The sequence below is a fragment of the Anolis sagrei genome, chromosome 1 (assembly GCF_037176765.1).
Source record: "Anolis sagrei isolate rAnoSag1 chromosome 1, rAnoSag1.mat, whole genome shotgun sequence".
NCBI lineage: Eukaryota > Metazoa > Chordata > Lepidosauria > Squamata > Dactyloidae > Anolis > Anolis sagrei.
The window spans coordinates 125,800,889-125,828,512 of record NC_090021.1 but is presented as its reverse complement, the minus strand read 5'-3'; the positions used below and the strand labels follow the sequence as shown (position 1 = coordinate 125,828,512).

Genomic DNA, 27,624 nt, shown 5'->3' with positions numbered 1-27,624 from the left:
GCGTAAGGCACGGGGGGGGGGGGGCGGAGAGAGGAAAAGGGAAAGCGGCGCGCCCATTCGCCTCTGCCGCGGCTCCTCCTCCTCCTGAAGTGAACCCTCCCGCTTCTCGGCTTCCTTCTTTCCCTTCCCTCCTCGGGGACGGCCGCCTTCGCCGCCTTCTCGTCCTCCTTCCGCGCTCGCTTGGCCCCGAGGCTTGCCCTCTTCCTCCCTCTCCCTCTCCTCCGGGGGCCCTTCCCGCCGCCCCGGGCCATGGGGCTCCTGTCGCAGGGCTCCCCGCTCAGCTGGGAGAAGACCAAGCGGCACGCCGACCACGTGCGCAAGCACGGCATCCTCCAGTTCCTCCACATCTACCGCGCCGTCGGCGAGCGGCACAAGGACGTGCTCAAGTGGGGCGACGAGGTGAGACAGACAAGGCCAATTTGGCCGCGGGGGGGGGGGGGTCCCTTAATTCCTGCGCCCTTGCGTGGGCTTGGCTTCCAAGGTGGGCGGGTGGGAGGGTGTTTCCATCTTCCAAAGGATGTCAACACTGAGGAGGGGGCGACAGCAACACAATGGAGCTATGTAGATTCAGATGAGGCGGGGGGGGGGGGGCACCTCAACATTTGGAAGAACCTTTTCATGGTCAGAGCTGTTTGGCCTTGGAATGTGCTGCCCCAGAGTGTGGGTTAGAGGGTTTAAAGCGGGAATGCTTTGATTGTGCGGTGCATGACAGAATGCGGTTGGACTGGATGGCTGCATGTTATGCCTCTGTTGATTTAGAGCAGTGGTCCCCAACCTTTACTCCTCCAGGTGTTTTGGACTTCAACTCCCACAATTCCTAACAGCTGGTAAAATGCCAGGGATTACTGGGAGTTGAAGTCCAAAACACCCGGAAGACCAAAGGTTGGGAACCACTGATTTAGAGGCTGAGAACTTTATAGTCCTCCAAACTCCACAATTCATCTCTGTATCAGCACACAATAATATCCTGAGGAAACTCACTGATAGCACATGGGGTACAGACCTCCCTCCTCCCAAAAAAACCAGTAGGCGAGAGGTAGCCAATGTGTTTCTGATAGACTGGCTTAGTTATCTGGGGGATTTGCTCTGAAATTGTCCTGTGCCTAGAAGGATAATAATAATAATAACAACAACAACTTGGGAAGTGTCTGATATGTAATCAAATAATCATAATAATCGAATGATAATCATTAGATTATAATAATAATAATAATAACAACAACAACTTGGGAAGTGTCTGACATGTAATCAAATAATAATAATAATAATCGAATGATAATCATTAGATTATTATTATTATTATTATTATTATTATTATTATTATTATATGATAATGATCTAATAATTATCTAATGATAATCTTAGGAGCTTCTGGTGGTGCAGTGGGTTAAACCCCTGTGCCAGCAGGATTGAAGACCGACAGGTCACAGGTTGAAATTTGGGGATAGCGCGGATGAGCTCCTTCTAAGCTCCAGCTCCTCATGCGCGGACATGAGAGAAGCCTCCCACAAGGATGATAAAAACATCTAAACATCCTGGTGTCCCCTGGGAAATGTCCTTGCAGACGGCCAATTTTCTCACACCAGAAGCGACTTGCAGTTTCTCAAGTGGCTCCTGATGGAACAAAAAAAAAGATATTCATAACAACTTGGGAAGTGTCTAACTTGTGATATAAAAATAATAATAACAACAACAACAACTTGGAAAATGTCCAACACATGATCAAATAATAATCATGTAATAATAATAACTATTTGGGGAGTGTCTGATGTGTGATATAATAATAATAACAACAACAACTTGGGAAGTGCCCAACATGTGATCAAATAGTAATAATCAAATAATAATAACAATAACTTGGGAAGTGTTTGATGTGTGATGAAATACAAAAGCCAGCATAGTGATCTTGTTTGCTGTGTATTAATCTTGTTATGTATCAAACAACAACAACAACTTTATTCTTGTATCCCACCACCCTCTCCAAAGGGACTAAGGGCAGCTTACACATGGCACAAAAGTTCCTAATAACAGAGCATAAATAAAACACAATATGAAATGCATTTAAATAAAACAAATAGATATGTAAAACATGCAGGGGTTCATGTGTCATTGTATAGATTTGCCTTAACTAGTTTTCTGCATACCTCATGTTGGGGGGGGGGGGGGGTAATAATGAGTATCAGTTCCTTGGTTTAGTTTTACATTGTGTTCTTATGTGCACTGATGCACTGAGCAGTGAAATCCTGCAGGGAGTCCTTTTTCATGACCCGGCCCCCTTGAACCTGCGCATAAAAAGGACCAGGGAAGGCTTTTTTTCAGGGATGGCACCAGCACCTTGGAACTTCCTTCCGTAAGAATTAAGGTCTGCCTGTCCCTTCCAAGTTTCCGAAAGGAGGTAAAGACCTTCCTATTTAAGAAGACCTTTACCTAAAGTTAGAACCACATAAGGTAGTATTGTGCTAAGTTGTTAGATCCAATGCTTTTAGCTTGAAGGGGTTTATATGGGGGAGGGGGGTTGTTATATTGAATATTTGATTTTAAATATGTTTTGCTTTGTATTGCATATGTTGTAAGGCACCTTGAGTCGGCTTGCAGAGAAAGGTGAGGTAAAAAAAATCTTAAATACAATAAATAATTAAACAGAATTAATAAGAACATCGGCCCTAGAAGATTCCTCCACCTTGTGCGACTGTGGAGCAGAACAAACAACTCTGCATTTATGTGATTGCCCACAATGTCCTGCCTCATACACAAAGGAAGAAATGATCAAGGCTACAGACAAAGCACTCGCTGTTGTCTGTTTTTGGTCATAAATTATTTAGCTGCCTGTGTTCCTTTTATTTTATCAGTTTTATTTTTTATTTATTTATTTATGCAATGCTTTTGTCACAAAATGAATAAATAAACCTCTGGCCCGAATTCAGCATTTGGTGCCAACTAAACCCTCCATTAGGTCACTTATAAAAGTGTTAATCTGTCAAGCTGACATCCATTGGAGCCACTGAATGTATGTGGCACACATAAGTGAGGATTTGCCAAGCTGCCTTCTGTTGGATCCACTGGATAAGTGGGAAGTGTATAAGTGCTTATTTATAATACATACATTTTGATCTATCAAGCTGCCATCCATTTGAAAAGGTCCTCTGGATGGTATGGTAATGTAGTTTGATACCACTTTAATTGCAGTGGTTTAATGCTACAGAAATGTGGAAGTTTTAGTTTGCTGAGGCACCAGTATTCTTTAGCTGAGAAGGCTAAAGACCTTGTAAAATGACAACTTCCAGGATTCCATAGCATTGAGCCATGCCAGTTGAAGTGGGGCCAAACTACATTGATTCTACAGCATAGCTGAACCTTAGGCACATTTTTATTCTTTCAGTAATTGCATGAGGCTTATCAGGCTGAGAAAGTAACACGAACTCTAGTCTCTCACTTTCCTCTTCAACATGGTTATCTGTGGGAAGTGAGATAAGTAAAAGGTCTTTGAAGTGCCGTAAATACAGTTTATCAGCTTATCACATAGCTGTGAGACCAATTGTTTGAAACTACAGTACTGCCCAAGTTATGACCATTCAGCAGGTACAAGTACAGACATTATATGTTCCCAGACTTCATGTGAATACATGAAAGCGTGGATAATAGCAAACTATTGCGATAAAGGACTGCTGGCCCAAGAATACCATAGAGTCATGCAAGTGGGCCTAGAAAGGACATATTTTGTTAGTCATGGATGAATAAAACTTTGGATACTGGCCCCATGAATATACCCTGGTAAAATATGTTATATATGTAAATAAGAACAACAGTAGTGATGATAAATGGCAGTGTTAGTTGTGGGCAGTCTTCTAAAGATTTTAAAACTAGAAGAGGTCAATGTAGATGGTTATATGCATGTAACTGTTTATTAGAATGTCCACTTTCCCTTGTTATAGTTCAAGATCAATTTATTATATGGTTGTGTTGCCAAAAAGCTTTTTGAAAATGTCTCATTGGGTTGTGATATTGCTATTTGCTTATGTCTCTTATCAGCTGATGAGTTGTTTCTAAAGCAGATGTAGTAAGTAGGGTTATTCCAGAGAATTCAGAAATAAATACGTACAGTAGGGTATTTTGATTGTCTTTGCATTTTTAGAACAGCATTTTTGATCTGTGATCATCTTCTGAAACTCTCAATGTTCACCTCCCCTTTCTCTGTTCATCGGGTGCCTTTATCATCTTTCATTGTTGTTTGTTTGTTTGTATTTTGGTTAGTTGGGAATATACACAATTGCTATATGTAAAGATTACCTTCTTGGTTTATTTGGCCAAAGCATTAATCAGATGACAGTTTCCTGTTCCAAATGATAAAATAGTGCCTGAATATCAAATGTGCTAAGTTTTATGTTTGGGCCCCTACATACGTACATGATCCGAATTAGTGTGATTGAGTTTGTCAGATATAAATGGTGCTTTAAAATGCTTTTAACTGCAGATCCTTTTGGTCTGTGACTTCACTTCCCATTATATAATAACAACAACAACAACAAATTAATTTTTTTACCCTGCCTCCATCTCCCAGAAAGGACTCGGCGGCTTACATATGGCAAAATGTGCCTAAAACAACTCATAAAATAAACACACAGTACAATACAAAATAAAACCAATTGCATATAAAACAATTTAAACCCAAAACAGCAACCAATAATCTATGGTGATAACTGTTGTGATCAAGGTAAGGTTTTATTTGTGCATAATTTCTGAGAGGGCATTTTGAAAACATTGCTGCCGGATGGTACTTATATTGAAAGCATATAGAGTGAAGAAGGACTTGTTTTGAGTGAAAAAAAATGTTTGAAATGCATATCTTTATATACATTTAAAGCATTTACTCACCACCTCTGAAACATAAAGGTTCCTGAGGTGACATACACATGATAAAACCATGTAATGTATTAAATAAACTTATAATGGCCATTGGTTAGTAATATTTAGCAAGCAGAGTTATGGGGATTTCACTTGTGGAGGGAATGTGGGAGGAAGAGAATTTTCTGGTGCATAATAGGGTGTTTTATTGAGCCCAATGCATTTAAAATCTGAATCCTTAAGGGTACTTTTGAACAAAAGCAGTTTTGAGTCCACACTATTGCAAAATAATAAGGATCAAAGACTCAAGTAAATACGGTTTATAAATTGTTGAAATACAGTGGTTCACATTTGGAATGCTTTCATATGGTATGTCATCTAATCTTCTGTCCTATACACCATATTTTTATGACTTGATCAGCAGTTCCAGATTATCTTCATTTTAGCAATGAAATGTGTATTTTAAAAGCCCATTCAGCATTGGACTCTTCTCTTTATGGGTGTTACTTGGGGAAGACTTTTGTGTGAGAAATAGGTAAAATGTTAAAGATTCAGTAGAAATATAAACCAGATTTTTATAAAATGATCTTCAGAGGTTTACCTGATAATATAAATGAATGTGTACTTCGGAAAAAATTCCCTTGAGCATGGTAATAGATTTGTCTATGATAATTGCTTGCATATTGTAAAAGACTCCTTTCATGAGGCATCTCCAGGCTTGTAGTGCCGTGGGCTGTAGTGCCTCACAAAAATTGAAGATGATTACCTATAAACACTGTTATGTGGAATACCATCCAACACCTATTTGTTTATTGCTTTAAAAATGGAAATTTGTGTAATTTAGCCACAAAGCACACAAAATGCACAACAACTAATTTTATTATCCATAGCAGAAGACAGAATTGATATTGGGGGAAGGGGAGTACCTTTTCCAGCTTTATGTTATAATACATTGACAGTTTTCAAAAGAATTTCCTTGCTTTGTTTATTTCCTAGAGGCTTTCAGAAAGGTTATACCAAATCAGTCTTATATATGGCTACATGAGAGCATCTTTCCAGTGTTTCAGACAGGAGCTTTCTCATCCTTTTCTGTAGGTGACAAGGATTCCACTTTTAAAGCATTTCTCTATTGCAGCCTTATAACACTTTTTCAAATTAGATGCCTAGAAGCACCGAAAAGTTGTTGAATTGCCTGTTACTTGAGGCTTGTCTTTCATCATGCTAAGCTAATAAAGTTAATTTGTGTGAGAAATAGGTAAAATGTTAAAGATTCAGTAGAAACATAAACCAGATTTTTATAAAATGATCTTCAATTGATTGTAGTTGATATCATCAGCTGCATGCAAATTTGATTCATTATAGAGGAAGAGCTCCATTTTGTTAAAATGGAAGTTTATTGCTCATCTGGGATATGAGGAAATTGCACTTTTGTAAACAAGATCAACAAGAGCCATCAGGTCTAAGTTTGGTTAGAAATATGCAAATAGGTAGGCTTCAGACACATTTGTAGCTCTATTTTTCCTCAATTACGACAAGTATGTCTATATGAGGGGTACCTCTATAATTTTGTTCAGAAATAAATACAGTTGCATTTTATTGTGTTCCCAGGTTTGCAGCTTTAGTGGGTTCATTGTTACAGGTCTGCTTTATTTGGATTGGTATGAACAATGTTTTTTTAAAAAAGAAAAGAAATTGGTGTCGTTGCCAGAAAGAGTTAAGCATGTAAACCCTATTTATTTCAATAAAAAGCTTTTGCCTTGAAACTTATTTGATTTAGGAATAGCGGCCCTCTTATCAAATATAAAAGCTTTTGTCTTTAAAAAGGCTTTGCCTTGTGCCATAGTGATATACAAATATATGTAAATAACTGAAGTCCTTATCACAGTATTATAGGAGTATTATTCCACTTTAATTGCCAGATCAACATCCCATGGATGTTAAGATTTAGATTTTTTTCAGTCTCACAGAACTACAAACCTCAGAATTCAGTGGGATGTAGCTATGGCCGTTCACATGGAAAACTGCTATAACAGTGCAGTATAATTTGAATTGCAGCAGCATATCTGTAGTAAACATTACAATGAAGCTTCAGCTGGGAAAGAGTGGGATTGTATTCTACTTGACCACACTATATTTGTGTGTATCTCTGCCTCCAGTGGGCAAGGTAAATAGCAGCTGCCTCCATGAACCCTTACTTGAGTGTAAGAAAACAGCTAATTGGGGAAAAAGAGGAGATCAAATAAGCCTGTCTTGGCAACTGTCCCCACCATGTTACAACATACAAGTTCAGCCTCCAAAATGGACAAGTAAAATAAAGACTGGTGAAAGAAATAAAGAAAAATTCCTGGATGCATTTTGGAAGTAGTTCTGATACATATAGAACAAACCATCAACATTAGTAAAACAGAATGAACATGTATTCTCCATCAGTTCTCCCTAGTATCAAATGGATTTAACTTAACTTATTCCCTTAGAAAGAGCTAAGAAAAGAAAATCAAGACCAGAAGTTTGGCTTTGCAGTTTTCAAAAAGATATGAAGAATTATTGCATCTTGTCTTCTTTCTTCAGAAAAGAGACCTGCGCATGAACAGTCTGGTTGCTTTAAAAGCTTTACAAGCTCTACCCAATTACTATACCCTGGTTTGCCATTTTCCCCCTAATATTGATATGAAAGAGTACAAGCATGGAGGAGTGTATTTACTCTTTTACAGTCTCTGCAATTCTGGTTTGTTTTGTACCAAAAAAATCTGCCCCTTCCCAGATACTTGTTTTTCTTTTAAAGGCATGCAAATTTTAAGTCAAGCTTGGTCATGCTCTGGAGTTTGGAGAGCCAATACAGTGATCAGATCAATGAAAATCCCAAGGCTACATGAGACGAGCTGCAACCTGTAGGCGATATAGTTCTCAATCCCGTTCTAATAGAAATGGACAGCATGAAACAATAGAAATAACAGGATAATTTCCAAGCTGAATAAGACAGTGTGGTGATGCCCTCCATCCAGTTAATGTTGCTACTTACCTTTTTTTCTTACAGTGATATTTAAACCTGGCATTTTGATTTCTCTCCCTCCCTCACCAAACTAGAGAAATAAACGGTCAAGTCATGAATTATTTGTCTGGCTTGACAGGAAAAAATGAGCAGTTTCTGTGTTTCGATTTCATAATAAGCACACCGAAGGTATATGATCAGTGGTTTATTTATCTTCTTCCATTTCCATGGGATTGGCAGTATATTTCAGTACTACTGTTTGTAGTCATCACTTCTTTTGGTTACAATTGACTGCCGGTCTATCGTAACCAAAGCCTTAATGCACAAAACCCTTGTGTACTATATGTGTTGGATAGGCATCCCCTAAGGACACAGCCCATAGGTTTTCTTCATACATACTTCCCTACATATAGAGCCTCCGCTATTCTCTTTTGTGAAAGGGAATTCTCTTTGCAAACCTAAATTATAATGTTTGTCATGAACATTGGCAGATTAATTAGAATTATAAGGTTTACTTTTAATCCAAGTTAATTGAAATAGTGAGGGTAGAATGTGAATAGGAAGATTGAATGTGAATGATCTCAAGTCCAGTTGAGTAGCTATGTTTGTATTCCCATACTACAGGAGGGGAAGATGCTTATGGTATTCAGCTGATGGAATACTGAGCCCACAAAAACGTATATTTTAATGTTTCTGGAACAGTTAACCTTTTTGTCTGGATTCCAGTTGTCTTACATTGAAAATGTATGCCTATTAACAGACATTTATGTGTGAAATGTCTTTAACAAGCAGTATGCTATCACTGAAAATAATATAGTAACCCCCGTGAAGACAGCACAACTGGTTTTTTATATGATCTGCCTTTGGCTGCCTCCATGGACTGACAGGCTCCAGGAGCCAGGATCTTGCCATTGAGAATTGTGCTATTCCTCCAGATTAGGACAATTAAACTTTTGAGTGTTTGTAAGTTACTTCCAAGTTCATTAAAATATATTTTACCAAAGAAAATACCAGGGGAAGACTCTACATTGTTGAAAGGAAAATTGCTATCATGCTGAAGCTTACAAAAACAATCATTTGTTGTGTTTTTGATTTTTTTTTCCCGGGAGAAAAATCATTTGAGCAATACAAGACCTACAGAAACAGTCTTAGAAAGCTGCACAGCACTCAGAAGTCTCATGATTCCTAGTCTTAATAAGTATGACTCTTTTAGTCAGATTAGTGTTGCCTCTTTCCCCTCAACATCCTCCTTGTTACCATGGGATACCAAAGATTGGCACCTACAGAATTGTACTTTCTTACATTGATACCCTACCGTTTAATGCAGGAAGGTGATTTCTCTATGTTCCTGCATGGCACATGGGAAATAGAAACTCCATGAATAGTTTATTTGCCACACAATTAGTTATCTCTGATTTCTTGAGTGTCAGTCTGTGGATTATGAATTAGAAGAATAGTTTTGGTCAAAAGTGACAAGTTTGTATAGTCCTAAAATGTGCATGTCAGACCACTGTGTGGCATGGAATAACACATCAACTTAAGAATTGCTATATTCACCTTTGTACTATGGTTTTCTTGGAAGAATTTCTGTTGCTTTTCACAAAATTGAAAATGTGTTGAAATACTTATATCCCACCCTGTATCAGGAGATCCCAGAGCAGTGTACAATAAATAGTTTTAAAACACAAGAAATATGTTAATCACTGAAGATTATACAATTCAATGCCAGTTAAATCAATTCAAAATTATTTATTTATTTTTGTTGTTCATTCGTTAAGTCGTCTCCGACTCTTCGTGACCTCATGGACCAGCCCACGCCAGAGCTCCCTGTCGGCCATCACCACCCCTAGCTCCTTCAAGGTCAGTCCAGTCACTTCAAGGATGCCATCCATCCATCTTGCCCTTGGTCGGCCCCTCTTCCTTTTACCTTCTACTTTCCCCAGCATAATTGTCTTCTCTAGGCTTTGCTGTCTCCTCATGATGTGGCCAAAGTACTTCAACTTTGTCTCTAGTATCCTTCCCTCCAATGAGCAGTCGGTCTTTATTTCCTGGAGGATGGACTGGTTGGATCTTCTCGCAGTCCAAGGCACTCTCAGAACTTTCCTCCAACACCACAGTTCAAAAGCATCTATCTTCCTTCGCTCAGCCTTCCCTAAGGTCCAACTCTCACATCCGTAGGTTACTACAGGGAATACCATGGCTTTCACTAAGCGGATCTTTGTTTATTTATTTATTTACAGCATTTTTGCCCCGCCCTTCTCAACCCTTGAGGAGGGACTCAGAGCGGCTAACAAAGGCAGCAATTAGATGCCACAATCAATAAAACCATGAATACATACAGAGTTAAAACAATAGCAGTTATTTATAACCAAATTATCATAAGTCATTAAAACATTAATGACAACCATACCATATACACAATTTGTATACAATCAGATACATTTACTTGAGAAGTTCTTTCTTTTACTAGTCAAAGAACTATATTCCATATTAAAGTTTTATTAGTTTCCCTCACTGTCCTCTGGCAGTAGCTGATGAAAACTAATACTAGTACTAATTCAATGTGTGTTTGGGAAGCAGCAAATTTGCTTTTTACCGAGGTTCATTTTTTCTTTCTGACTTAGTGGTGCTTTGACCATTGAAATTCTGTCACTTTTAGAGAAATCAAGCCTTATCTAAAAGTGACATTTGTTGTCGTCACATAACTCTCGATATCACTACTTGTCAGACCTTTACTACTATACACTGCTTTTACATATTTGTAGAGTAAGTAGTTGAGACTGCCATGTGTAGTACAAGCATTGTGATTAAAAGTCATTGAAAGTTCCATTGAACTAAGCATAGTTTGGTTCATAATAAATATGGTAAGGGTCACTAGTAGTGAACTGCATCTTGCACTTGAAAAGTCACCTGGGTAGATGTTTTTTTTCTTCTTGAAACCAAAAAAGGGGAGGAACATTAGCATGATCATGTGTAATATGAAACCGTACAAGAGGCTTTGCTTTTTTAAAAAGAAAATACAGTTTTCAAATCTTTTATATATTGGTAGATTTAAACCTAGCAAACGTAACTTTTAGAATAGCTGTTTTCATACTGTTGTCCTGATCTGTAGTGTATTGTTCAAAGAAAAAGTACACTCTGTTCTGTAATCTTTCACATTTTAAAGCTGGTACAAATGATTATAATCTCTGGGTTTAGTTTCCATAGTAAACCTAAATCTTGCTTCCTGGTTTATGGTATGTGTTGCACATCCTTTGTGTCAAATCACATGACACAGAATAGAGTACACTGCTCTGCGAGAAACAGAGGGTGAATGGCCAACACATAAACAAACACAGAGAAAATTTTATTTGCATGGCAGAGCAAATATATAGCCAGGGGTTATGTATTAAAACACTCTGTAAAAGTAGCCCAATATATTTCTAGCCAGGAGAACGTTCTCCTGGCTCTTGGCCATTTGACGATAGGATTAGAAAGTATATCTTAGGCTTACTATAGCTTTCTATACTTTTGAATATTAAAAGCATAGTGTTGAAATAGGGTGCACTGATTCCCCTGGGAGGAGAATTCTGGTGAGTTTATTTATTTATTAAAAATACTCTGGACACATGCTGGGAAAGCTCAGTGAGAACTGCTAAGCACTGCCATGAATGTTATTGAAGGAGGGAATTCCAAGTTCATAATGGGAAAAGATATGTATGACTGTTACGTGTACAGAACACAATTCTTAGTTGCATTTTATAAATCCTGGTTAACATGCTATATTCAGCTGACTGTGTAGATATTTGCCAACCTAGTGTGCTAAACATTGTGTTTTTGTTTTCCATACCTTAGGTGGAATACATGTTGGTAGTCTTTGACCATCAAAATAAGAGAGCACAGCTGTCCTTAACAGGAGAAGATGTTCTTCATACTCTGCAAGAAAAGGGTGAAAGGGTAAACCCCAAGTAGGTAGCAGCGGCTCTGAGAAGCACACCCTCATTCCCTGGTGTTCACCCAGATTGCATATACTCAGAATACATTAATTTTCATGGATGGAAAACTATTCGGGATAGAAAAACAGAATAATGTTCATTTTCATTTGTGTAATCAACTTTCAGCAATAACCACCTTTACAGTAGTGAAGAACCTGTGTGCATTTATAATAAGATAATAGCATGTCTTATAAAATCTCAAGTGGGTGAATCTATTTTGGGCAAAGACCACTAGTGGGTTTTTTTTAGCTGCTGTGTGATTTTAAATTAAATTGTTACTTATAGTATTTCTATTTATGGTTCCTTATCATAACATTGTGTGTTGCATTTGCAGTTGTTGAAAATAGTTCAAATGTATCACTATTTGCCTCACAGCCATCCAACGCTCTGGAGACCAGAGTATGGAAGCTACATGATAGAAGGGACACCTGGGCAGCCTTATGGAGGAACAATGTCTGAATTTAATACTGTGCAGGACAACATGAGGAAGCGACGTCAAGAAGCCGCTTCCGTACTGAAACAAAATCAAGCTGTTTGCACTGTCACATCCTTTCCAAGGTTAGACTCTGTTTCCAAGTGATATTAGAAAAAATAAGGTTTTTTTCAGTGGCTGTGAGAGATTTTTAACTTGAAGAAATATGGTTTGTTGATGCGTTTTTTCTCTGAGAAAGGAAAGGGTTTCCTTATGGTGCTTCCCAGCTAGTGCCTTGTCCATTTAGTTCAGATCAGAGAGTCAGTTTCATCTCTTTCTGATGCCAGGTGGGCCATGTCCTCCACTGCTTACCCATTTAGTCACCTCCTGCTTGTCCTCCTTCACCAGCTGTGCCCTCCAGCAGTGAAGTCACATGTTGAGATACATAACAGTATTTCAGAATTCACTTTTAAGCAGTCATTTTGGGTGTGAGTAAGTGACTTTGGCTGAACCCTGTATCAATGGCTGAATTGGTTTGTTTTATGTGAAGATAATCTTCATACATAAAGGTTTTTAACTTTGCCTCCCCCCCCCCTTTCATGGATAAAGATACTAAATTCATTTACAGCATCTGAGAGGAAATGTTTACACTTTTAAAAGGTAGTCAGGTAATTTTTGAAAATTGCTTCTTAGTTTAACCATCATTTTTGTGCATTGTCATAGTGAACAAAAAGATACACTTTTTTCCATTTAGAGAACAAAGGGTGCCTTATGTTCAGCAAATCCTGTGCATCCATGAGATTAGTTTGGCAAGACCAAGGCTAGCTAAAGTATGTGGATCTGATCTCTTAATTGATTGAAAATCTATTACAGAGTATCTCCCAATTATTTCCCCTCCTGTCCATGAAAAAAGTTAGGCCAAACACAATATTACAGTTTAGATTTCTTTGCAAAGGTGCTTTTCTTTTAATTTTGTTCAGATGTATTTCCAGTAACAGTGAACTTAACAAAATAGAGATTTCCTAATTTCTTAGGTGTATGTTTAAAAATAATGAAAATTTTCTTGAAATTTTTAGATTAGGTTGTCCAGGATTTACGATACCAAAGTATGACCCAACGCCTATTGAGACAGGAGCTTCCAAATCCCTGTTTTTTCCAGATGAAGCTATCAACAAACATCCCAGATTTAGGTAAGTTTTAGAATTGTCACTGCAATATAATGCAGTCAGGGTTAATGTTTCCCTTTTAGTGTAATATAAAATCTCAGCGGAGAACATTTCACTTTGAAAATGGAGAAAGATGTAATGCTCATCTCTGTATAGCTGAGTACTCGTTTAGCAGTAAATTTTGTAACAGTGTTGCTTTGTTACTCAGTAATACATATAAACAGAATATAAATCTTGATTATTTTTAAAAAGATATTGTTAAATTTTTAACTACAGTTACAGACTGCATTACCCTTGAAGCAGTAGTCCAGGCTTATTCTTACCACACTTTACAGAGGAGTATCTCCATTTTAAAGTATAGGTTTAAAATATAGTTGAGGGCCTGTGGAGAATATGTGTTCTGTACTAATCAAATAAATTCTGTGGAAATTTTCATCTAGAGTTAGGCTGAGTTTGCTGTGGTAAGAATAAGCTTGTTTTGGAAGCACAATTCTGCTCTTATTGCCATCTATATTTGGGTTGAGCTTGCTAAGTTTGGGTCAAGCCCATTTTGAATGTATAGTGCCATTGCTCCTTTCCGGCCTGTCTTCCATGACAGTCTTGCTTCATTTCTCCTATTATGCTGCAGTATTGATAAATATACAGGGGAGCTGTGTTGGTTTGTCTTTCTCTGGTGGCATTTAGGCAATTTTAGTTGTGTCACAACTCCCAATAGTGCCCTTCATTGATGTTTCAGAGAAACCTTTGAGTGAAAAAGCAAATGGAAACCTGATTTTAGCTTTCCAGGATAAGTGTGTAGAAAGCTGAATACCCAGGAGATTTACCAAAAGCAAAAGTCCTTTTAAAGATGATTTGCCTTAATATAAAACGTGTATTATCTGCTAATACAGTGCAAATATTGTGTGAATATTTGTTTGGAGAAAACATTCAGAAGGCTTATTTTTTATTTTAGTACTTTAACAAGAAACATACGCCACAGAAGGGGAGAGAAAGTGGTGATAAACGTACCAAGTGAGTGAAAACAGCAACTTTTCAAACAAGAAAAAACGGATCGTTAGTAAAAGAGTTAACTTGTTGTCATATGTCTTATGTAGTATTTAAGGATAAGAATACTCCATCGCCATTTGTAGAAACATTCCCTCACGATGATGGTGAAGCAGCAAGAGCAGCCAAGCCTGATCATGTATATATGGATGCCATGGGGTTTGGAATGGGCAATTGTTGTCTTCAGGTAAGATCAGTTGATACAGGTATTAAATCGAGTAGTTTAATATTTTTGATTACTGATTTAACTTTTGTGTTAAATCTATTGTTAAATTGGTTAAATCCCTTGTCAGGTGCAAAACAATGAAATTGAATATGATTTGTTAACCACCACTTATTTATGTCCCATTGATTTCCCTGTATCTTTTTTAGTAGGAAGTTGTAAAGGATTAAATCCTTTTTCCAATAACAACTGCAATCTCAGATCTTTGTATATTTTGCATATTTTCCTATTGTATATTTCTCTGTTTTTCTAAACCTGTGTATTATTTTGAAACTGGTAAACATCAGCTGTAGGACCTAAATATCTTAAGGGTACCAGATCCCATCTGATCTTGGAAACTAAGCAGGGTCAGACCTAGTTAGTTTTTGGATGGGAAACTGCGAACAAATCACAGGTTCTGAAAACTATGTTACAGAGGAAGGAGCTGGCAAAACCACCTTAGAGTATTCATTGCCTAAAGAACTATGAAATTCATGGGGCCATCATAAGTCCATAGTTGACTTGAAGGCACATGCACATACAAGCTACAGTTGTATTTATAAAAAGAGGAACGTCAGTTCTATTTAATGTTCTTGAACTAGGGAAATAAAATTTAGTCTTGAGTCCACAAATTATGAAGCATTGCTTTTCTCCATATGCACATATGTGTCCATTCATCTCCAGAGGCTTTTATTTGGGTTTTCTCACAGGCAGAACTGGGCAGACAGCTACCAAGAAAGGGTGCTCTATTTGTGGAATACTTTTCCCAGGCATTCTATTGCTGTTAGTTTGGTACAACATTTGTTTTATTTTCCAAGCCTTTTAATCAAAATTCTTACTGCTTTTGGGTTCTTGGGCATCTTTTTCAAGGCTGCATACTTTTCTGGCTTTGCTATATTATGTATATTGCCAATTCGGTTTGATACATGTGTACTCAGAGGTGCCACAGAGTTCAGTGGGACTTCACCACTAGTAAATGTGTGGGGTTTGTAAGTGGGGTTTATGCAGCCTTTGTTTAATCATGATTTGTATTGTTCTGCAGGTAACATTCCAGGCTTGCAGTATTTCTGAAGCAAGATATCTTTATGATCAGTTAGCCACCATCTGCCCCATTGTGGTGAGTGTTAGAATTTTATGCCAGCACGTACTGTATATTATTTGTAGACGTACCTGACTACAGAAAGCCACATACTGCCTCATACAGCCTAGGAATGTTTTTCATGAGTAAAGGTAATATATGTTTTCACATAACTTAAACACAGCAACTTGTAAAAATGAAAGTTAACATTTATTGCTCACTGCTACTATTACATAGAATAAAAGTGGTGGCACTGTGTTGTGAGAATTTGTGCTAGAACAAAAGGAAGAAATTCTTCAGGAGAGTTCGTACATTTTAGAAAATGTTTATTGAAAAGGCCCGTCTCCATTCTCATATGAACACTCATCAGACAGCAGTCCTGAATAATGCCAGTTTCAGACATAATGATTTGCAATGATGATAAAGGATAACACAGTTGGGGATACTACAGTGGAGGATTTTGAAGATAGTCTTCCTTAATTTATTGAGACTGCTTTTCTTTCCCATACACCACCTTCCACAGCTACCTTTCCACTAGCTAAAGAGGCTTTATAGTATGGGTAAGGCAATGATGGATTCAATTAAAAATGAATCTGCAGGAGGTGAAACTGGATTTCTTCACACAAAAAACTTCATTGAAATAACACTATTCACACAAAATCACTTTTGATATTCTTTGAATAGAGTTGCTGTTACATGCTCTGATTGGAACTGCCTCATTAATTTCTTTCTGAATAGTAAAGATGCAGAAGGAGCAGCATTAAGAACAGAGTGCATGACAAATTAGAAAGAGGAAGATAGAAGATACTGAGCGACGTTTATAATAGTATGAATTAGCAAAAAGCGCTACTGCTGTAGCCAGATAATATTTTTTGTAAACTTCATTTGCATTGGAGACAAGCCATCTTGAATTTCAGAATACAGCAACTTTTAGGTTTATATACTAATGTGTTTATAACTTTACATGTTATGTGTTTTCTAATGTTCTTTTAGATGGCTTTAAGTGCTGCAGCTCCATTCTATCGAGGCTACGTGACAGACATTGATTGCCGTTGGGGAGTAATATCTGCATCAGTAGATGACAGAACAAGGGAAGAGAGAGGATTAGAGGTATGAGACAGAACAATCTTGTACTTTCTACACAAAAGGCTGCAACTGTATATATCATCAGTTTTACGTGTTTAAAAATAATAGTGTGTTAAAAAACACTTACAATTCCATTAGCTTGACTTTCCTCCGTTACGTTAAAGCGCTTTGCAGAAATGTTCACTCACCCCTTTGACTTTTCTGCATTTTGTTTTCTCAAAATTGAAGCAATTGCCAGTGTTACCACTTGATAGAGAACAAGCCCTATGAGGAGCAGCTTAGAGAGCTGGGCATGTTTAGCCTGAAGAAGGGAAGGCTGAGAGGAGTCATGATAGCCATGTATAAATATGTGAGAGGAAGTCATAGGGAGGAGGGAGCAAGCTTGTTTTCTGCTGCCCTGTAGACTAGGATGCGGAACAGTGGCTTTAAACTATAAGAGAGGAGATTCCAGTTGAACACGAGGAAGAACTTCCTGACTGTGAGAGCCGTTCAGCAGTGGAACTCCCTACCCCAGAGTGTGGTGGAGGCTCTTTCTTTGGAGGCTTTTAAACAGAGGCTGGATGGCCATCTGTTGGGGGTGCTTTGAATGCAATTTTCCTGCTTCTTGGCGGGGGGTTGAACTGGATAGCCCATGGGGTCTCTTCCAACTATGATTCTATATGCACAGGATGCTCAATACTGTGAAAGTGAAAAATAAAGTTTCATACGTATTCATGCTTCTTTGTCAGTACTTGGTACTGTAGAAAAACATTTGGTGGTCATAGCTGCCAGTCATCGTGGGTGAATCTATCAAACTGTGTTTCTGAATCCTATGATTCTGTCCATTCTTGGGCAAAATTACCCAGCCTCTCATGTTGGATGGGGATCATAGGGAGAGAGCCACTTTCAAGTTTTTCCACAGATTGAGCTTTAGTTTACCCATTCTTAGGTTTCAGATTCTTGTTTGTAAGCCACTTTAGTCTTCCTTTAACTGTGTGCTTAGGGCATTATTCTGCTGGAAGCTTAACCTCTACCTCAGTCTAAGATCCCTTGCCATTTAAAATATCTTTTGACTAGAATTTGACTCCACCCACCTTGCCCTTATTCCTAGTCAGTTAATCAGTGCAGAAGACCTAAATCCCAAACAATCTAATCCACTGCTCCCTCTTTCTTCCCTTTCAGTTTTTCTTCTCCTGCCTTGCCAGGTGGTTGAGACTTTATTTCTAGCTATTATTAATTAATGAACTTTGGTAAACGGCATTACATTTATAAATATGGCATCAGTGCAAGATATGTTAAAAAGAGAAGTTGGATGTGGTTAGAGAGTAGCTTCGTTTTCCATTGGAGAAAAAGAATAAATAGACAGATGAGGAAATCGGAGTTGATTGATTGCAAATATAGTTGCAGAATACCTAGTAAACTTCAATGGCAAAGTTGATTTCTGTATTGCATTCTGAAAATTACCATAATAAGAAAAAAAATCTTACTATGTGTCTGTACAAATTAAATGTGATAGTGTAAAATTACGGCTACATAATGCCAGTGAACACTTATTGGCTTAATATAATCTATCACCTATGGCTTCTATCTTGGATTTAAAATATGACAAATCTCCTTAATGAAAACATAAACCACTGAAAAGCGTATTTCTAGTTTCTGCTTTCAAAAAGTCTAATTGTTTAGTGTCTGTACCCTCCATTGTTACATAATGTTTATAAGCACTAGATATTTTTCTTCTTAAATTACATAGCCATTGAAGAACAACCGTTACAGAATCAATAAATCCAGATACGATTCCATAGACAGTTATCTCTCTGAATGCGGTGAAAAGTACAATGACATAGATTTGACAGTAGATAAGGAAATCTATGACCATCTAGTAAAAGAAGGTAAGTATTTGAACCAGTGTTATAGTGGGGCTCTCATTTAGCAGGGCTTCTTGTGATTAACTTTGCAATAGCTGTGCTTTTGAAATATAATACTTTTCAGTACTAGGTATGCTAATTTTTTTATGAAGAGACTGCCACATCTAGAAAATGTGAAACAATATAATATTCTTATGCACAGAACAAATAGTGCTTCTCCTAGCCAGAAAGTGTGTGTGTGTATGTATGTGTATGTGTGTGTGTATGTATATATATATACACACACACCTTTTTTTTTACTCCAAAAGCTCTATTTCATGTTTTTGTAGTGATTACATTCATGTTTTTGTAGTGATTACTTTGTGAAATAATGTAGGCAAATACATTTTAATCTTAATCTTTGTGCTTGATTGGGTGGTTTTTCTTTTAATATTAAAAATGTCCCAACATCTTCCTTTTGTAGGCATTGACCATCTTCTTGCTCAACATATTGCTCACTTATTTATTCGTGATCCACTGACTCTGTTTGAAGAGAAAATACATCTGGATGATGCAAATGAGTCTGATCATTTTGAGGTTGCATATTATTTTAGTTTCCTTACATTAAGCTTTATATATTTGTGTTTACTTTATTGCAGAACTGCTGTAGGGCATAAAATAAAAATAAATCAAACATACAACTATGGTAATTTGAGATACACTAGATCAGTGGTGCTCAGCCTGTGTGTCCCCAGGTGTTTTGGCCTACAACTCCCAGAAATCCCAGCCAGTTTACCAGCTGTTAGGATTTCTGGAAATTGAAGGCCAAAGCATCTGGGGACCTACAGGTTGAGAACCACTGCACTAGATAATTATTTCCAGTTGCATGCAGTTTATTAGTGTTCCTTAAATTACAAGTACAGATGTTAGAAATATCTTAAATCATATATGATTCATTTTAAAGGCTGCAATTTGTAAAGATAGTACTTTGAACAAGTGCTTCATGAGCACAAGTAAATTTGATTATTCAGTATCTTATTGCTTTTATTGTAACTTCAAATTTCTGGTCAGTTCAAGGTCTTGGGAAAAGTCTTGTTAATTCAGCAGTTTGAAAACATAGTCATAATAAATGTTCTCTTTCTTATAGAATATTCAGTCAACAAACTGGCAAACCATGAGATTTAAACCTCCTCCTCCAAATTCAGATATTGGATGGAGAGTTGAGTTCAGACCAATGGAGGTAAGGAACTATCATGTTGAGTAGAGGATTTGAATGTGAAAATGAAAACTCCATACAGCAGGATTCTTCAGTAATCCCCATTATTCTCATTCTCTATCTCTTAAAAATAATACAAAGAATTGGCAGTTTTATATAAAAAGGCCATAAATCCAGGGCCGTAGCCAGAAAAAAAATTCGGGGAGGGTTGACAATTTCGGGGGGGGGGGGTTAAAATTTTTGGGGAGGGTTGAAAATTTGGGGGGAGGGGTTGAAAGCTGCCTCCTAGCTCACGCTGAAGCAAAGAGCACAGCAGGGGGCAGAGCAGCCTTCAATAGCCTGCAGCTCCGCCGCTGTTAACCACCTCCACCAAGTCTGGCCTCCTTAATGAGAGCATTCAACACACACACACACAACTTGGTTGCTTCACTACATCGGCTATTGCTGCAAGTAGTGACAGTGTGAATAAATTGTCAATATTTGCTTGAGATAGTGCTTACAATTCTGGAGGGACTCTTGATTTTTTGCATCTCATAGACTTAGCACGGGGATTTGGTTAACCAGTTAAAATTCATGAGTAAACTAGGTTTTTTTAAAAAAATCTGAAAATTTCGGGGGGGGTTTGAACCCCTAAAACCACCCCCTCGCTACAGGCCTGCATAAATCCATTTCCTTGTCCCAGTCTACAATTCCAGAGTATAGCATCATCTGAACTAGGCTGTCTTTCACATCAAAAAACAGTTCATTTTCTGAACTGGCTGTGTAGTTGTGCATACATGTGTTCCTGTATTATCCTTCATAATATTTTTGATGTTTCTCAATCCCAAGGTCCAATTAACAGACTTTGAGAATTCTGCGTACGTTGTTTTTGTGGTGCTGCTAACCCGTGTTATTCTCTCATACAAACTGGATTTTCTCATTCCTTTGTCCAAGGTAAGAGTATCATTATCTTCCTTTGCATAACATATTAAATGGTTCAGCATTCTGAAGCCAGAAAAAATGCCTTATTTTTCTTCTATTGATTTGTAAGAGGGAAATTGCATTATTAGGCGTTCATTGTCCCTATATTTGCCAGTTTTTTCATATTTTTATAATTTTATAACTGGTTTTGAGATGACTGTTAAAATTAAATACTTTTCATTCAGTGAATCTGAAGTTCTCACAAATTGAGGCACACTCTTGCAGTGGATTATTTCAATCCTTGAAAAGTTTCTTTGAGAGGGTCAAAAGAGCCCTTCAAATGAAAGTTGGATATTGCCTAAAATTGAGTGGAAGAGCTCCATTGATGCAATTTCTCTCCACCTAGTTGGGGACAGTGGACCCTGTTCAACCTGTTGTGATACCGAGTCCACGCTTCAAGATGCAGGGGTCTGCAACAAGAAACAAATATTGGCTTTGTGAGTGGCTGCATTCCTATGCAAACTTTGCAATTCCAGCATTACATTTAACTTGTTCCAGTTCCTCAACTTCTTGTGTATTGTCATTTACACACTATAGCTTTTTATCAATTTTTCTAAGTAGATTTTCCTTTGTTCATGCCAATGGAAATTTAATAACTAATTCCCATTAAAGCAGATTTATTTGGCTATTGTAGTTTAATTGCTTCTTTCATCTTGGAATGTTAGAACAGATGTGCGTGCTGCGTTGAAAACCACATTGTTAATAATGTGGAGCCACCACAGTGAGTTTGCCTGGGGCTGAGTTTCATATTACATGTAATGCAGACTGCAGTACTAAGCCTCCTTGTATTAAATTTATTTATTTATTATTTATTTATTTATTTACTTCGCTTGTATACCGCTCTTCTCAGCCCTTAGGCGACTCAGAGCAGTTAACAACAAATTCCAATATACACAGTAGAAAATTGTTAACATATAAAAGCAAGTGAGTAAACATCAACATCAATACATCAATTTAACAATCCATCACGTCTCATTAATAAAATCAGAATCCAGTCTCCATATCCATTTTCCGTGTTCCAGTAATCAATTCAATTGCACTGCCTAGTTGAATGCCTGTTCGAACAGCCAGGTCTTCACTCTCCTCCGGTCTTTCGCTCCTATTAGTCATCCTATTGAGCATTGCCACACCCTCTGCAACTGTTGCCATTGATAAAAGGTAGTGGGGGGAGGGGGCAGGATATTACAGTTGTACAGCGTGATGACATGAGATAATGTGACTGACATTATGAAAGTGGAAAATAATTTGACAAGCTTTCTCACAACACTGTCACTTGTGATAGCAGCACTTTTGTCCAAAGTAAGTTGTAATTTCCATCTTCAGAGAAGAGACTTTGCATTTATGTAAACAGACAGGATGGCCGCTTTGGAAGAATTGTTCCCTTGCTGCTTCCCTGTACCAGTTTCAAATTAATGTGTTCATAGTCTCTCTGCAAGTCTCACAGAGTGTAAATGTCTTCTTGCGAGGCTTACAAAGAGATTGCAAATATGTTCACTTAGAAATTGTATTGCTGCTGCCTCTGCTACTGCTGTGGGCTATTTTTCATGAGGACTTGTCTATGTGTGTTTTTTTTCATATCCATGGATGTCATAGGGCCAATCTCCATATGGATACCGAGGGCCCACTGTGCTTAATTGGGGATCAATTCATCTGAAATCCTGCTCCTAAATAAAAACTTTGCAAAGTAATGCAACTAATGTGTTAATAAATGAGTTGGATCTAAAGTTTGTCTTCCTCTGCTGGAAGAAATCCCTTGGATCCAAAGATGATACACTTGTTTGTCTTTTAGAGAGTCTGTCTTTCTGCAACAGTCCAACTCATTCTGTGTATATTCAGAATGTACAAGCATTGGGAGATGTGACCTTACACATTCCAACTTTTCTGCAATGTAATATATATAACTGGCTATTAGTTGTGATGTCAGTTTGTTATCAGGATGCTTGTGATGTTTTTCCCCTTTAAGCTCCATGTCCTGGATCTATCATAGGTGAGCATTTGAAAGGAGAAAAAATGTTTTCCCCAGATAGGCGAGAGAGCCTTTAAATGTCATAGTTATACATGTTAACAAACTGGTTACAAATTTATATTAGGTTGCACCAGGTTTATTTCCATTTAAGAGGGAAAAGAACTCCCCATCTCTGTGTGGACCTTTTCTGTCCAGTCATTTTTCATGAGAAAACTAACGAGGTTTAGTTAGTTTTCTGGAAAAAAGATTTTAAAATTAACATTTTTAAAATGAGATCTGTCTTGTGAATACTCTTTTTCTGAACTGTTCTTCCCTTTCCCCGGTTTATTGTAGCTAGCTAAACCTCTTGACACGTTATAGTAAAAGAACAACAATAATTTGCCTGTGTCTGTAGGAGTCCCACAATCTGGACTGCATTAAGCAGAATATTTTTCAAAGTTTTAAAGGAATGCTTAGCAGCTTCCTGTTTTTGGGACCAAACAAGAAGATGGGTGACTTCTTCCAGCAGTGCGGGATATTGGACACCAAATAACTTTAATTATCAAAGACCTATCTTTAGTGTTTAGTTGGGTATATGCTGTATGGTTAAATTTTTTATTTGAATTGTAGCTGAGAGAAATGTGAAACACCAGGTTACATGTGGGGTTTTTTTTTTGTGCAGTTGCTGCCCAACCCATATTATGCATTCTTCCCCTACTGTCCCCAAATATATGTTTTTCTTCTTGCTGCTAGGCATTTCTGTAATATTTAAGTACAAAGCGTTTTGCACTACTTTTTTCTCTTTTGGTGATTCTTGAGGGATCACCTCAAACCTCTAAACCCCCTCCCTATCTAGGGTAACATAAGATATAGTCAAGTGGAATGTAGCACTATTATGGGTGTATTATGAATGAGTCCTTCCTCTCAGTCAGTCTTTTTTTCTGCTGTTAGTGTTCATCTCATGAAGAAACCAAAGGATCCCTTCACACTGCACTAGTACTATGTTTCTGTTTGAACTGCGAAGTGGCAGTGTTGGTGAGGTTCTGGAGCTCTCTGTCTGAGGATTCTAAGCACCTCTCACCAAACTACAAACTCCAGGATTCCATAAAATAAAAAATATGGTAGTTAGTGGAATCATAGCACTGTAATTGTATGAGTCAGAAGTGGGGGGGGGGGGGGGTCATGTGGCCCTTCAGATGTTGTTGGAGCCCTTAGAGCTCTGGGAACTGCAATCCAACAAATGTCTCCCAGGGTTGCAGGATTCCCAAGTTTGCTATACACTAACATGGCATATGGATCGAATGGCAAGGTATTTGTTGGATTTTCATAACTTGTTGACAATCCATCCAGTGCTTGAAATTGGCAGGATGCAACCAAGCAAAAATGGTGGAATTGAAGCATGATAATCGTGTAATCTTGAAAGGGCCCCAGGGTTTTCATAAAATGGTGATTTGCTGGACTGTTGTGGTCTGAAGAAACTGTCTTCATAGCAAGGCATATTATTGGTCCATCTGGCTTAGTGTTGTCTCCTCTGACTAGTAGGCCTTTCACATGATCTGCTATCAAGTCACTTTAATGGAGATTATTAAGAATTGCTTTTCCCATGAGAAATGGCAAACTTTTGACAAATGAGCACACTGGTTCTTTGTAATACCTAGCCTCTGGAAAATATCTAGTGGTGGTTTACGTGGTTTCCGTTGTCATAATAATTGTGGTTGGAAGAACTTCAGTTACTGTTTACTCATTTTAATTTTTTTTCCCAGATACTGTATATCACGATATTCATGTGAAACAGAGTCTCTGTAGGCCTAGAGCACAGATTATTTTCTCTCCCCCATCTCCTGAAAATCCATTGTAACTTTCCGTCCATCTCTCTTCGTTAGGTGGATGAGAACATGAAAGTTGCTCAGAAACGGGATGCTGTCCGGCAGGGGATGTTTTATTTTAGAAAAGATATTTGTAAAGGTACGTAAAGATTACTTGTTTGCAGTTACATTTTATTATAAGATTAAATGTAAACTTAAAATTAAATTGACTTCTATGGATTTTGTTCCCCCCCCCCCCCCACCCATTTGTTTTCATTTGGAAAGGTGGCAATGCTGTGATGGATGGATGTAGCCCAGCTCAAAATGGAACCGAAACAGTTGGAGAAGAATATGCCTTAATGAGCATAGATACAATAATCAATGGAAAGGTGAGGATTCCTAATATTTGACTAAGGTGACAATGAACCTGCAACTAGTTTACAAAAGTTACCCCATAGTTCTTTATTAATATATATTGGACTTGTGCTTTTTGTCCAGTTGTTCTTGTCAATGTAATGCATACCCACAATCCTCTGGGATTTTTCCTCCAGTATTGCTCTAATGATCAGACAGTGATTAGGTTTAAGCTTTTCATTTCCTTAGCTCAACAGTGGAAATTGTGTAGGGTTCTTGGATTGGCACCCCAACCTTAGTTTTTATTCACTGATTTTAACAGAAAGCATTCAGAATCAGGATGTAAACTTAAAATAAGCAGGTTTTTTAGTCTGATTTTGGTTTCCTTCATTCTCAAAATAATAGACAAAGGAGAATGCTATTACATGAAGGGTTTGAGAAACCCTTGGAAAAGGAAATGAAGCGCTTGAAACATTTCTTATTTTAACAAATATTGTACCTCTTGCAGGAAGGAGTATTTCCTGGATTAATCCCAATTTTAAATTCTTACCTTGAAAATATGGAAGTGGATGTGGATACAAGGTGCAGCATTTTGAACTATCTGAAACTAATAAAAAAGAGAGCATCAGGTATGAAGACATTTGCTTTTGTATTAATACAAGTGAGCTCTGTATTTGCATACTTTGCACAGAGTATACTGTATGGCTGATCATTTGTACAGTAGGTTTGCAGATAATGTGAGGGACCCTTCTAGGACTCTTTATGTAATATGATTGTTGCATAATCTGGAACCCTCTTATCTGAAATGAGCAGTGTATAGGGCCTCTGGCTAAAGCCAACCATATACGTGCTCTGGAGGATCTAGCAGTACTTAAAGAATTGTTGACCATTGCATTGAATGCCTAGAGAGAACACTTCTGTAGGCATTTCTAGGTCCTCCAGAAGGATTATATGGCAGTTGTGTCAAACTGGTGCTGTATTTAATATTGAATTGCAAGTTGAGCCTATAAAGTAAATGGAGGGAAATGTAAGATCCAAGAGAATATTCATGTATACAATTCTTCCTAGGAGAGTTAATGACAGCTGCTCGATGGATGCGAGAGTTTGTTGCAAACCATCCCAAATACAAACATGATAGCGTGATCACGGAAGAGATGAATTACAGCCTGCTGTGGAAATGCAACCAGATTGCTGAAGAGCAAGTCGAATGCCCTGAGCTGCTGGGAATGGGCTTAAACAAAGTAAAATATGGTGGAAACAAACCTGGCACCTTTTGATGAAAGGCCATTATTGAGTGAGTGAAATGTAAAGGATTCTCTGCCGAGGTGTCACTTATATGACTGGTGGACGCCTGCAGTTTCATAGTGTGAAAACTAAAAATGGTTCTGCTGCACTATAAAATGGGCCAACCTGCCTAAATGTTCTCTTTAAGACTTCCTTCAATAGGCATATTCTTATATTTAAGGTTTATACTGTGTACATGTAAATAATAAAATATTTTTGATTTGACATCCATGTATTTTAATAACATACTGAAAGTCATTGTGAACCAGCTTAGAACCTTTTATATGCTTATTCTGGACAAATTCTCTTTATCAAGCAACTTTGTAAATGTACTATATTGATACTTGTATATTATGAGCATTCCAGACATTGAATGTTTACTCTGACTTTTGTTATTTAGAGTGCACTTGAATAATCTACTGTATTTTAAAAAGTTCAGCGCCTTATCCACATATTTCCCTCCGTTCTGCTTTGAGAAGCTGAAGAAGTCCTGATCTGCTAACATGAATGGCAGAATCCTCCCCTTTCAGTGGAACCGGATTTGCAGTCAAGCAGCCCAGTTTACAAACCTGGACTTAAATAGATGCTAGCCCCATTGTAGTCAGTGGACTGTAATAAATCCAAACTAATTTGAAATATAAATCTGTACATTCTTCAGTTTTGCCATTGCTCCCAGTCTTTGCCACCTATAGACCTCATGCAGTGTATGCTCTTGATTCCAGATAGCTAAAGTGTCTATGAAATGCTCCCATTAGAAGCAGCATGAACATGTTAGGTTCCTGAAGAAGTACATTCTTGATTGGTCAGAATTGAAGTACTTTGCTTTTATTCTTGAGCAAACTTCTTGTTGTCCCCCCTCCTCTTTATTTTTATTTTTCAAAATTATAATGTCCCTGGTGAAGTGCCCCCCCCCCCCCATACACACACACAATTTCTCCTTTTTCCTGTAAGTTGTATCTTCTCTAGTATATAACAAGTGTCTCAAGACAAATCATGATATGCACTAATACTTCTCTGGATCAGGCATCAGAAGTGTAAAGAAGTTGTACAGCCAGTTGCTGTGATTGTACATATACTTAAAATTTAGATAAGAGGAAAGGATTTTGTTACTAGCTGCCTAAAATAAAGAGTACCGTAAGCCAATTTTACCATATGATAAGATATGAAATAATTAATATACTATGATAAGGCGTAATGGATTACCAGAAACCAGTGGGAAAATTGCAGTAAAACTGCCTGGAGAAAGAGATTGGAGCTTGTGCAGTGTTTATAGGGGTGCTTTAGGGAATGCTCACTTCTAGTTGCAAATGAGGTAGCACAGGCTCACTGATGTGTGGAATGAACAATTTGCAATATATTGTGAATGTCTGAGTGTAAAGTTAATTCAGATATATTTTCTTCAAAAGCCGAAAGCTAAATAAAGTTTTACAATATTTGAAACAAA

At 37.7% G+C, this 27,624-nt stretch overlaps 1 protein-coding gene across 1 annotated transcript; it reads left to right on the top strand.

Annotated features, from left to right (window-relative positions):
* GCLC (glutamate-cysteine ligase catalytic subunit) lies at positions 1 to 27,624 on the top strand. The gene is made up of 16 exons (XM_060788265.2): positions 1 to 399; positions 11,666 to 11,778; positions 12,181 to 12,363; positions 13,294 to 13,407; positions 14,336 to 14,394; positions 14,478 to 14,614; positions 15,672 to 15,746; positions 16,701 to 16,817; positions 18,523 to 18,661; positions 19,101 to 19,213; positions 19,764 to 19,856; positions 20,661 to 20,765; positions 24,621 to 24,702; positions 24,828 to 24,931; positions 25,405 to 25,525; positions 25,965 to 27,624. The coding sequence occupies exons 1-16, from the start codon at positions 250 to 252 to the stop codon at positions 26,171 to 26,173; spliced, it is 1,914 nt and encodes a 637-aa protein (XP_060644248.2). The 5' UTR covers positions 1 to 249; the 3' UTR covers positions 26,174 to 27,624.